At 52.7% G+C, this 12,982-nt stretch overlaps 1 protein-coding gene across 1 annotated transcript; it reads left to right on the top strand.

The window, feature by feature from the left end:
• Positions 1–9,429: 9,429 nt before the first annotated feature.
• On the top strand, positions 9,430–12,758 carry T069G_08546 (e1-E2 ATPase domain-containing protein; the record flags this gene model as incomplete). Its single annotated transcript, XM_056175756.1, has 3 exons — positions 9,430–9,831; positions 10,325–12,653; positions 12,712–12,758. The coding sequence occupies 3 exons, from the start codon at positions 9,430–9,432 to the stop codon at positions 12,756–12,758; spliced, it is 2,778 nt and encodes a 925-aa protein (XP_056026705.1).
• Between the last annotated feature and the right edge of the window lie 224 nt (positions 12,759–12,982).

The raw sequence follows: 12,982 nt of genomic DNA, 5'->3' as shown, positions 1-12,982 counted from the left end.
CACAAGAAAATCATCCAAATGGTAAAAGAAGCCGTAGAAAGACGCAGGCCAAGCAAAACACCAGAAATCGCCTCTCCGGTGGCGGGATAGCAAAAGGATGAGACACACCCACCCAACATCACAGAGGCTACGAGCACGGAGTACAAGCAGAACTTTCAACATCAGCAAAGTGCCCACTCATTGCAGCTGCGTCTCCACCAAAAGAAGCTGCAAGAGGCGAGGCAAGAGCTTCCACCCAGCTTCTAGAGCGTCGGGCTGGAGTTCCAAGTGGCGCCAAAGGGGCGTACTCGGGAGTATTCTTTTGCCACCACCGGAACGGGACTTTACCGACTGGTAGGGTACAATTCCATAGGTTTGAGTGATTAGTATACCTACTACGTTACCGAGCTTGTTGGCATAATTGAGAATGCAGGGTTCGGTTTCAATAGCCGTCACTGGAGCTCATGTTTTTTTGTTCCTCGGCCTTTCGACCGCAAGTGGTAAGAATGCCTCCTATTCTCTGCGTTTTCCTTGCTTCGTATCTGTCTGAACAGGTACGGCAATATTCAATATTACCTGTATCATTTACTACCTGAACCAGGTAGGTAGTACTCCGTATACTCGTAGGAGACTATCCGGCCCCGTGGAGAAAAAAAGACCAGCTCAGAGGGTCCGTATTGCTGCTGGCCGTCCCTCGGTTCCAAGAACTCGCCAATGGCAGCAGCAGCAATACCGACGAAAATAGCGCTTTCTGAATTGGGCATTTGGTATTGACTGTATCGAATCTTGCAGAGCCAATCAGTCTCGAGCTGCTGATTGCGGGTCTGTGCCAGCTGTCTTCGGCGTTCGGTAGTCGGCCGCAGGCAACCATGTAAGAGGCATGTCCGGACTGACTAGCCAGAGCATCACGGGATCCGGCGCCTATGTAAGTACTACTCCTACCATCGTTAGGATTCGGAAATACGTACATCCAGTAGTATTGATTGATCCCTTTTCTGCCTTTCTCGATCCCATCGCCCTCGCTTTGCTGCTCGGCTCTGGGCGGCATCGGGACGCGGGAACGCGAGCCTGGGCAAACGACGCAGCCAGTCCAGTCCAGCGATCCCTGGGCGATTGATTCTGTGCTGTTCTCGATTGGCCACCCCCTGACCTTGAACCTGGACGTTCTTGGCAGCGGCTTTTCCACGGAGCCGCCAACTGAGCTAAGCTGATGAGGTAATGGGCAGTGGTGGATTGAAGAAAAAGGAGCAGGCTGGCTGGGCAGCAAGCGAAGCTGCAGTGCTTTGTATTGGGCCGACGGCGCAATGACGCACGGCAGACCGCCGTCTTCTCGTGCGCTTCCATGCGTCTCTCTGACTCTGCACTGCTGCGCTGCTGTACTTTACGCGTTCTGTAAATTACTCGCGCCGCTGATGCCCGTGCAGTTTGCTGCTGTGCTGTGCTGTGCTGTACGGCAGTCCAGGCTCTTACCGTATACTCTCTCCCCTGAGATGGATGCTGTCAATGCTCCTGTACTAGCAAAATCTACCCGTTGACATCAAACGACAGACAATTGAGCCTTTTTTTTTCTCCCTCTCTCCATCTCGTAACCCAAACTCGCGTATATGCAGACAGCTCCGTTGCCGCCCTCGTTAATCGCCCAATTTGCGCTGCCAATTTCCCTCTTCCCAGTCCCAAGCCTCTGATCGATCGTGGAGAAAAACCGCTGAAGGGGACCCCCGAAGACAGACAAGCAGGCAAAGACGAAGAAGAAGAAAAAAGGCCAGCGCACGTTGGCGCAATGACCTTCAAGCGAGCCCAGACCCCCCTTGCTCTGCCAGGTATATCGTGGCTACGGTAGGGGGCTTGCAGGAAAACACACGGCCAGAACCACACAGTACGCAGTGGACGCTTGACGATGAACAGGGACGTGCGGACACTAGGCCGGGGCTGAACCCATGCTGATGGTCCTGGAGAACGATTTTTCTCCGTATCGCAGGTTCCGCGTGCGGTGGTGGACGATCGCTTTTTTTGCTTCGTTTGTGACATGGCATGGGCGGTTATGCCACTTGGCAGTGTACCCGTAAATGGTATTGCCTGTCAGCCGTTTGATGGACCGTGATACCATCTGCGGTGGCAAGTATTCGTACTCGTAGACGCTTTTGCGTACCGTACTGTACTGGTAAGTGTTCTAGTATGTTTCATTGCTCAATCTTAACAAAGCACTACCTAAAATTTCGCCCATTGAACCAAGCATTACGCCTCATCACCAATGCTGGCCCCCTTTCCAGACCGTCTTGGCAGCTCCAACATGGAGATGCTCCAGTTGGAAAAAGGATGGAGTTGCATAATATGGAGAAACTGGAGCACCCAGGCGGCGCACCTTTTCAGCTCAGGGTCTCGTGGATTCCTTCTTACTCGAGTCGTAGTACGAAAATATACGGAGCGCCAAGTAGCGGTATATTCAACGGCGAATTCAAATCATTGGGGCAATTCTGTGCCAGCCAAGACCGCCTTACGGCGTCGTTGTGGCTTTCCCCCCACACGGCGGCTGGAGAGAGGAACTTTCCAAAAAGAAATCCCTCGTCTAGCCGGGGGAGACGTCGGTCAATGCTTATGGGAAAGGGGCCCGTGATGTGAGTTGTGCTGTTTTTCAGTGTCCTTGGGTTGTTGGTACGGCTGGAGCTGTTGGTGAGACACGTAGATTACGAGCAAGAAGGACCAATTCTTCTTTGCCATTTCGGCGTTTATGATGGGATGATTCCATCTGCTGGCAGGGCACGAGTACGGTGTCATGATCCATAGGGTTTCCCATCCATTGCCTATTGTACTGTTTAGCTGCGTAGCAGTGTAGACAAACTTCAATTGGTACTATCGATGCCGATATCAACCTACGTACGTAACGTGGCTGGCTGTATTTCGTCACGCCCGATGCCTTGCAGCAACAGAGACAAACGCAAGGAGGCGAGACCAATTCGCCCGCTGCCGAGACGCTGCAGAAAAACAAGGATCGATTGAGTGATGCCTGGAGACGGACGGGCCTTTCTTGGCCACTCTAGCATCAGCCGAGCAAAATACACAACGACTGGCATAAGTCTCTAATTGCGTGCATTCGCCATCGAGATGCAAGCGCGGCAGTCGTGTTCCGTAACGTTGGCACCAGACGCTAAGGCAGCCTTTTGTGTGCTGCAACAATAGCAGTTTGGCCGATGCTCGCATTCACGCCTCGTTCTAGAATGCCCGCAGAATGTCTTGGCGGGCTGCGTCTGTTTTTCTTGGCCCCATCCTCTACGGTACGCCAGTGGCAAGCAAAAGTATGATACTACCTGGTACACAGTAATCCGTATGCACAGAGCTGTGGTTGGCTGGCAGAATGTACAGAGGAAAAAAGAATACTGTAATAGGTATGTTGCCAGTCTGGGCATTCCACCACATGCGGCAAGGCCGAGCTGAAGCCAGCTCGATGACGTAGCGCCAAAAGGATATGCCATGTGAAGGCGTTGTTTCTCCCTTGCTCAGCTCCCTTACCGACCGACACCGATCACGATAAACTCAGCAGAATAACATTGCCTGAACCGGAGACCCGGCCGCCATTCTTCATTTCCAGGCCCCCCGTTCCGTTCCCGCGTCCCTTCTTCTCCGCGGCTTTAACCCCAAGCGAAGGGGGAGGAGACCCCCAGAAAAGGAAATCTCGGTATCGGTGACGGCGCTTCGCGGGTCCGGCATTTCGCTGTTTGCTTTTGCTTTTTTTAAACTGTCTCTATCTCCCTTGCAGTTTTATCGTTTTCTTGGCCCCCTTCTTTGCCATGTTGATTCCTTTGTCATTGGGGGCTATGATGAGATCGTCTTTTTGCCAAGGCCATTTTGTCGCACTTTGCGGATGCCGCGGTAATTAAAGCTGAAGGATTCAGATTAGGATGCTCATTACCGTAGAAGAAAAAGCTGTGACGGGTATGTGCACTAACATCAGGGATACTGAGACACCGCAAACAGCAAAAAAATCTGGCATTGCCAATACACGGCCCCCGGCTTGGTGAATCAATTCAATTCCATCATGTACGAGTATACGTGTATATCTTGCTGCTATCAGCTTACTGTAGTACCTTGGGTCTAGTACTGCCGGAGCTGAACTAAGACTGAAGCAGTCAAGTCCAAGTATAGCTACGCGTACGCTTATTGCGGCCGCTGCAGCTACGCAGGTAGCATTACTCCTTTACACGTACAGCCGTATGCTTTGAAACGACGCCGGCTCAATTGAACTGAGTGATGAACTGCCATTGCATCGCCAATTGAGCACCAACACCAGGTAAAGCAAGACGCCTTTTCATGCTATGCTGGGGCCAGATACCAAAAAGACAAAAGTCGCCAAGGAAACACCAAAATGTAATTTCACCCAAGTGCCATGTTTCGCAAAGCTCCTTCGAGGCTAGCGTGCCACGGAAAACACTCATAGTTTCGAAAGGGACATTGATCAGAAGTTTAAGGTGGGAAAAAAGTCTCTCGCCTCAGCCGTTGCCTGTACCTAGAGTTTGTAGCTGTTGGGCGGCGTTGACCTGAGGGTACATGCCGGCGTCGGGTGGGGCCAGTGTGGCATACGGTGCTGCTTAGGGGCGCTCGAGCGCTGGAAAGCCGCTAGAAAAAGCCGGTGCGCTGTTTGGGACGAGCAACAAAGTGAAGCCGCGGCGTGTTCCCGAGGCAAGCCACCGGCCAGCGAATGGTCGGGGCCTTTGATAGGGTGCATGTGGGCGCGGTTTATACGGCTAGCGGCAAGGAGATCCAATGATGGCTGCATCCGGGGCCATGCACGATGGACGGGAGATGATGGCCGTGACAGGCTGCCGTGTGTAATTGAATCAATGGTTCAGTGTGTTTGGTCGATGATGATGACGATGACGATGATGCTGCTCGCACTGCTGCTGTTGGTGCCACTAGTGGTGGCATTTGATGCACACGTAGGAGCACACTAACGGCCGCTGCAGATGCATCTCAACGCCTACATGTATTCATCCAATCAGTCTCACTCGGCGTGCGACAGGTACAGACAGTTGCGCCTTCGGAGGAACTCGACAAGCTGCTACGATAACACTGTATTCTGTAAATAGGCATTACCACTAGCAGAGGTGTAATTGCGATAATTAGTATCCATTGTACATAGCTGTATTAGAGCATCCATGGTAATAATACGGAACAATGCCGGTGCTCCTTATTCAATCTAATGCTTACCTACCTGGTACTTGTATTAATATCTTTAGCTTCAGCCAATCGCCATGAATACCACCCATCAGCAAAAAGTAGAGCTACAAATCTCCAAGGTTCGATTGCCCTACAAGCGACTCGTCAATGTACAAACACACAGGTAAATCGGTGCTAATCCTGGTCGTCCGGCATCACGACAAGCGATTCCGATGACATGGACGCTTGACGAGGGCAGGGTCAAGGCCAAACGGCCGAAAAAGCGCAGGGAGCGAACGTGCGAGCTCGCAGGCAGGGCAGGGAACGGATTTGCTTCGGCAGATCCTCTCCGTGGGAAGAAGCCACGCCAAGGCCCTGTTTGCTGCTGGGCGGCTTCGTCATGGGGCGCGGCGGAAGCATTCCCAAGATGCCGTTTTCTCGCTGAGACATGGCATTTGGGGTGAGACAAGGTGTCGCAAGAATGGGCAATCCCGGTAACAACTCATTTTAAAAAGTAAACAACAGACAAAAGAAGAAGAAAAAAACATGGCATGTGGCTATTTGTGTCTCCGATGCACGTCTTACAGCTTGTGTCGAAATAGGCAGTCTCAGGATCGGCTTCGTGGTCCCCCCAGGGAGCGCACTGATGTTTTTCTTTTTCTTTGCCCCCATCTTGGCGCTACAGGATGGAATCACACATCACGCTCACACTTTTTGTATGAGAGGAAATGATGCACGGCTGGTGAGATGAAATCAAATGAGACAGTCACACATCACAGAGGGCAGGCATCATGAGTAAGCTCTGCCAGCGAACAGCGTGCTAGCGGAAGCGCCGTCTGAGAGGATATTGGCCGTTCATCAAGCTGCCGGCCACTAGAATAGCAGCCCGTAATATTGAATTCATTGAACCTTTTTTGATCAAAATTGCGACCATGTGAAAGGCTAGGCTCTGATAAGACCGCATTGGTTGGCGCTATGAAGTTCCTGGAACGGAACGGCACACTGCCGGAGGCATTGCCGCATTAATCATCTTGAACCGGCAGCGACAGGAAGCGAGAACAAGCAAACAGAGCTGGCAGAGTATTACACAAACGAGCACGCACATGGGACGAAAATGCGGGTGGTTGGGCAAAGCGAAACGTTCGTTTACAATACAGTGTTCGTACATGTACGAGGAAAGGTTCCCAGCAGCTTATGCACAAACTACCGCTCCGTTTTTACCGCCATTGCCTGTTATCGCGAAGTTGGCGGTGACCACCTGCAGGACTCGTGTCGTTGCATGTGCTCCGTACTGCACTTGTACCTACATATAGAACCGCCAGCGGAAAGTAACAAGAAAGGAAAAAGATGGAATCCAGCTCCGTTCTAACGTCCCCACGGGGGTACGCAAGAATGCAGAGGGAGATTGCGGTAAATGCAGGTACCTGCCTTAGTCGCTCCACGAGAAGCTGGCACTAACACCGGTCGACGAAAGTCAATCAAATCCCATTGTCACCAGTGGACAGCTCACCTTTTTCAGATGGTAGGTGCACGAATGAAAAAAAAAAAAAAAAAAGGCGACCAGACGCTGTCGTGACGAGAACAGCGCATGGTCTAGGCATAAAACCAAGAAAAAAACCGGATAAGCGTACCGTATCGTATCGTCGAGCAATCGAAGAATAAACAAGCCACCGGAGCAACGTCAAAGGGCCTGGGCCCCCCCCAGCCCGTAACCAAGGGGCATTTTGGGCTCCAGAAATGCCCACAGATCATCAACAAGGTGCGGTTCGCGAAAAAGGGCCGTCCGTGCTCTGTTGCTCTCGCTGACCGCCGCCGCGAAGAGAGTCCACTAGAACAGCTCTAGTAAGGGAGTGGCCAGCGTTGTTGTCATCATGGGAGAGAAGCGAGGCAGGAAAAAATGCCTCAGCAAAAAAGGACGAATTCTTGGCTACCGTGTACAAAAAAGTAATGAAAATGGGAACATAATAATAGGTGCTCTAGCCAAGAAGCACCAGCGCCAGGACGGCCAAATGAAACATGGAACCAAGAAGAGACGGGAAGATTGAGGCCAAAAAAAAGAGGGCTTTCCAATCCCGCTGGGGCATTTCCCCCGGGCTAATAAACTCCAGCTCCATTGTATGAGGTCTTTTGGCGTGCGGTAGTGGCCCGTAATGGTAGCAGTAGCGGTGGTTCTCCGTAGCGGGAGAGGCAGTTAGAGGCGGATATTGCAAGTAAAGTTGAGCATTAAGTTTATGGGAACGGCAAGGCTTTCTTTTGGGGTTTCGCCCACACCTGAGATTGCTGCTGACTAGTTAGTGATCGGGTCAATTCGCTGCCCTATTGGAGAAGGGCTGAATTTGATTAATTAATCAATGCCAAAGTAGGATACGAATTGAATCCATCTTATTTGTGGCATACACGTGTAATTCATCTTGCATCTGGGGCAATTGCAACGGCATCATGGCTCCAAAAAGCAGACCGTGGGGCGAATGATATTGAGGCTGGGATTTTACTTCCTTGTGCTAGCTGTAACGCTGAAAATGAATTGGCGCACCGCACCACCAGCATCAAGGCGCCGGCACTCAAAACTTTCTACGAGAGCCTCCGTCGCCCTGGATTTCTGCGTTATCTGCCTCTAGCGGCACGGCCAACGCGCACCAGGCAAGCATCTGCCATCCTGTGACGAAGAGAGACACCGCCTAGCGTGTGCCAAGTACATTGATGAGCAGCCTGAACATTCAATTTTCATGCCGATGTGCGGCTTGCACAGGCACGCACTACACTAACAGATACCGGGCACATTACAAGCATCAATGGGTAAGGTGTTTAGGTGGCGGGCGATAAACATGTACCTCGCAGGGGTGGAGGATCCGGTCCAGAGACAAACAAACAACAACACAGGGGCAGGCTATTGTGCAAAGTCCATCCCATCCAGACATAGCACGGTCCAGTGTCTCGCTAGCATCAATTCATCAAGTCAGCGTCAAAGGCCAGGCATTTCCGAAAGGGTGCGCCGTCTCCGCCAAGTCCCGCCGGCTGGGCTAGCAGGGGAATTGTAGAGGATGGACGGACGTGAGTACGAGTAGCCGTGGCAGTGGCAGTAGGCACTCCGTAGAGAGAGCAGAGAGGCTCCGCCCCGTGTTGGAAATAGGTAGGTAGATACATACCGCAAATCGAATGGAGCGTGGCCGTGGGTTCGATGGATGCTGGAGTGCATTGCGGTGAGGTCCAGCTGCCACCGACATTTACACGAGCTCTGCACGAGTACACGTATTGTTCATGCAGCACCGCTTCTCCATCCGGTAGCGAACCACATAGACAGCACAACGGCCCGCTGGCTTCGTATGGCTGAAAATCGGAGCTGTATGTACGAGTACAGTATCGAAGGCAAAGGGGGCGGTGGATCAAGGGCTCGTCGACAGCTCGCTGCTTCGGCCTCTTGGGTTTGGCGTGCTTTTTGTTGTGCTTGTGCCAAGCCGACAGGACCATGCTTTTTTTTTTCTTCGTCGTCCTTCTACTTTTTACTTTTGCAAGTGCCCGTCCCTTGAACTGCTGAGGTACAGTCCAGTACCGGGGTACTTTGGTACATACCTGAGCAAGTTCCATCTTGTCCTTGTCCAGCTCAGTCCACTGTAGGAGGAAAGATACAAAGATACAGATACAGGGGGGCCAAGCAACCAGGCATGGGGCTCGACCAAGGTCGCAGGGATGGCGGCGGTACGTACCGGGCTAGCGGCCACACCGTGCGCGCCTGGCCGCAACTCGTACGGCCGACGGCTTCGTGCCTTGTACTCCAGGGTACCGCTTTCGCCCTAGCACCGCTCATGGCGTGCCCCAGTCTTCGCCGTGCCTGGCCTCTGCTTGCTTGCCCTGGCCTGCCCTGGTCCAAGGACGGTTGGGATGGGACGCTCGCATGGCGCCTGCTTGCTTCGTCGAGCCTTTCGTTGAAATAGAAGCTCTCTCCCCGTCCTCGACTTAGCTTTCCTTTCCCTTTTTTTCTCTTCACCCACGAATGCGTTGAGTTTAACGTGTCCCCCCCCAAGCCTCTCTTCGTGTGGTGTGAAAAAGCAAACTTTTCTCTCTTATCTCCTCCCTCCGCCCCGAACTTACTATTTTCCCCTAATAATAATAATCCAATCCTCTTTTCGCTCTCAGCATTCCCGCCCCCTCAAGGTCATCTACATACCAATTGAGGAACCCCGCGGTATTTCTAGACTTGTCAGCTTTTCTCGCGACCTAGAACCCTTCGTCTTTTCTTATAAATCAGCACCGCCAACATACACATCACAAGCGTCTCACACACGTTAATAATACTTCGTCATGGCGGACGATAAAGCCGTCGGCGCACCCGCGCTGGATACAAATATCGAATCGGGCAACTTCGACGAGAAGCGCGCTCAGCCTCCCACCGAGGCCGTCCCTCCCAAGAAGGATGCTCCCGCTGAAGAGGAGGAAGAAGATGAGGACATCGATGCCTTGATTGAGGATCTAGAGTCCGAGGATGGCCACGCCTTCGAGGAAGAAGAGGAGGAGACCAACCCTGCCACTGGACGTATCGTCCCTGAGGACATGCTCCAAACTGACAGCCGTCTCGGTCTGACCGAGAGCGAGGTTGTCGCTCGCCGTCGCAAGTACGGCCTTAACCAGATGAAGGAGGAGAAGGAGAACTTGGTTCTCAAGTTCCTTGGCTTCTTCATCGGTCCCATTCAGTTCGTCATGGAGGTGAGTTTTTTTCCTTTTAATTTTTTTTCGCTTTTCCCGCCATTTTTTGCGTCTCGATCTGCACTCGATTGCCTTGGTTTCGACACCCACGGCCATGATTCATCTCGTCAGCGCTCTCACCAACACCACCACACCCTCTTGCAACTTATCAGCAAGCCGCGTTCCCCCGACGCGGCGAGCGATTCCCTCCAATTGCCTTGTTTTTTGTTTTCCCGCGCTTGGCTCCTCGGGTCTAGATTGGCAGCTCCACACCAGCTTCACACGGCCTCTGTGCTCATTGGTTCAATTGGCCTGGCTGAGCTGATCTGCACTCCGTTTCCCTGCGCTCATGAAAATTATGCATGTGGGGGGCCGAAGAATGCCGATCCACTCAATAAGATGTCACCCGCTCCACTCGTATCCCAACCGGCGCCGTCGATCGCCGATACGCAAAAAACACCCTTATTTGTTACGCGTTTTACGAATACGCCATTTGCTGACCATCGTATCATAGGCTGCTGCTGTTCTGGCTGCCGGTCTTCAGGACTGGGTCGATTTCGGTGTCATCTGCGGTCTTCTGATGCTCAACGCCTGTGTTGGTTTCATTCAGGAATTCCAGGCTGGTTCCATTGTCGAAGAACTCAAGAAGACTCTCGCTCTCAAGGCTGTCGTTCTCCGTGACGGTACCCTTAAGGAAATTGAGGCTCCCGAGGTCGTCCCTGGTGATATTCTGCAGGTTGAGGAGGGTACCATCATTCCCGCTGATGGTCGCATCGTTACCGAGGGCGCTTTCCTCCAGGTTGATCAGTCCGCCATCACCGGTGAGTCTCTCGCCGTCGACAAGCACAAGGGCGACTCCTGCTATGCTTCCTCTGCCGTCAAGCGTGGTGAGGCCTTCCTGGTCGTCACCGCCACCGGTGACAACACCTTCGTCGGTCGTGCCGCTGCTCTCGTCTCTCAGTCCGCTGGTGGCACTGGTCACTTCACTGAGGTTCTCAACGGCATTGGTACGATTCTGCTGGTCCTCGTCATCCTGACCTTGCTCGTTGTCTGGATTTCTTCCTTCTACCGCTCCAACGGTATCGTCGACATCCTGCGTTTCACCCTGGCCATCACCATTGTCGGTGTCCCTGTCGGTCTTCCCGCCGTCGTTACCACCACCATGGCTGTCGGTGCCGCCTACCTCGCCAAGAAGCAGGCCATCGTCCAGAAGCTCTCTGCCATCGAGTCCCTTGCTGGTGTCGAGATTCTCTGCTCTGACAAGACCGGTACTTTGACCAAGAACAAGCTCTCTCTTTCTGAGCCCTACACCGTCCAGGGCGTTGACCCCGATGACCTGATGCTTACTGCCTGCTTGGCCGCTTCCCGCAAGAAGAAGGGTATCGATGCCATTGACAAGGCTTTCCTCAAGTCTCTCAAGTTCTACCCCCGTGCCAAGAGCGTCCTGTCCAAGTACAAGGTCATTGACTTCCACCCCTTCGACCCCGTCTCCAAGAAGGTCACCGCTGTTGTCGAGTCCCCCCAGGGCGAGCGCATCACCTGTGTCAAGGGTGCCCCTCTTTTCGTTCTCAAGACCGTCGAGGAGGACCACCCCATCCCCGAGGACATTGACAAGGCCTACAAGAACTGCGTCGCCGAGTTTGCTACCCGTGGTTTCCGTTCCCTCGGTGTTGCCCGCAAGCGTGGTGAGGGTGCTTGGGAGATTCTCGGAATTATGCCCTGCTCTGACCCCCCTCGTCACGACACTGCCCGCACTATTAACGAAGCCAAGAACCTCGGTCTGTCCATCAAGATGTTGACTGGTGATGCCGTCGGTATCGCTCGTGAGACTTCTCGCCAGCTCGGTCTCGGAACCAACGTCTACAACGCTGAGCGTCTCGGTCTCGGTGGCGGTGGTGACATGCCCGGCTCTGAGGTTTACGATTTCGTCGAGGCTGCCGATGGTTTCGCTGAAGTTTTCCCCCAGCACAAGTACTCTGTCGTCGAGATTCTCCAGCAGCGTGGCTACCTCGTTGCCATGACTGGTGACGGTGTCAACGATGCTCCCTCCCTGAAGAAGGCCGATACTGGTATTGCTGTCGAGGGTGCTTCCGATGCTGCCCGTTCCGCCGCCGATATCGTTTTCCTTGCCCCCGGTCTCGGTGCCATCATTGACGCTCTCAAGACTTCTCGCCAGATCTTCCACCGCATGTACGCCTACGTCGTCTACCGTATCGCCCTGTCTCTGCACATGGAGATCTTCCTTGGTCTCTGGATCGCCATCCTCAACCGTTCCCTGAACATTGAGCTGGTCGTCTTCATTGCCATTTTCGCTGATATCGCCACCCTGGCCATTGCCTACGATAACGCCCCTTACTCCCAGACTCCCGTCAAGTGGAACCTTCCCAAGCTCTGGGGTATGTCCGTTCTCCTCGGAACCGTCCTCGCCATCGGTACCTGGATTGCCCTCACCACCATGTACGCTGGTGGCAAGAACGGTGGTATCGTCCAGAACTTTGGTAACATCGATGAGGTTATCTTCCTCGAGATCTCTCTCACTGAGAACTGGCTGATCTTCATCACCCGTGCCAACGGTCCCTTCTGGTCTTCCATTCCTTCTTGGCAGCTCAGCGGTGCCATCCTGGTTGTCGACATCATTGCCACCCTCTTCTGTGTCTTTGGTTGGTTCATCGGCGAGCAGACCAGCATTGTCGCTGTTGTTCGTATCTGGATTTTCTCCTTCGGTATCTTCGCCATCATGGGTGGTCTCTACTACTTCCTCCAGGGAAGCACTGGCTTCGACAACCTCATGCACGGCAAGTCTCCCAAGCAGAACCAGAAGCAGCGATCATTGGAAGATTTTGGTAAGTTTTTATATCCTTTCATCCCGATCAGACGCATAGTTGCTAACCCTCATCTCAGTTGTTTCCCTGCAACGTGTTTCTACCCAGCACGAAAAGTCTCAGTAAATACACTCTATTACATACCCGCAGGCCAGTTGGCTTGCATGTTTCCGTTTTAAATGTTTAAATGTACTGTATGAGTCGTATCTGAAGATGGACTCGTCTAAAGTGGATGAGAGGCAACTTTTCATACCCAATGATGGTCTGATAGACAGCTAATGAAGACAAAGTAAAATAATGTCACCTTGATGTGTCTGGTGAACTTGAATGTTATGTCGGCAAATGTCTTA

This window comes from Trichoderma breve, chromosome 5, assembly GCF_028502605.1.
Source record: "Trichoderma breve strain T069 chromosome 5, whole genome shotgun sequence".
Taxonomy (NCBI): Eukaryota; Fungi; Ascomycota; class Sordariomycetes; order Hypocreales; family Hypocreaceae; genus Trichoderma; species Trichoderma breve.
This window is presented reverse-complemented; position numbering and strand designations above follow the sequence as displayed.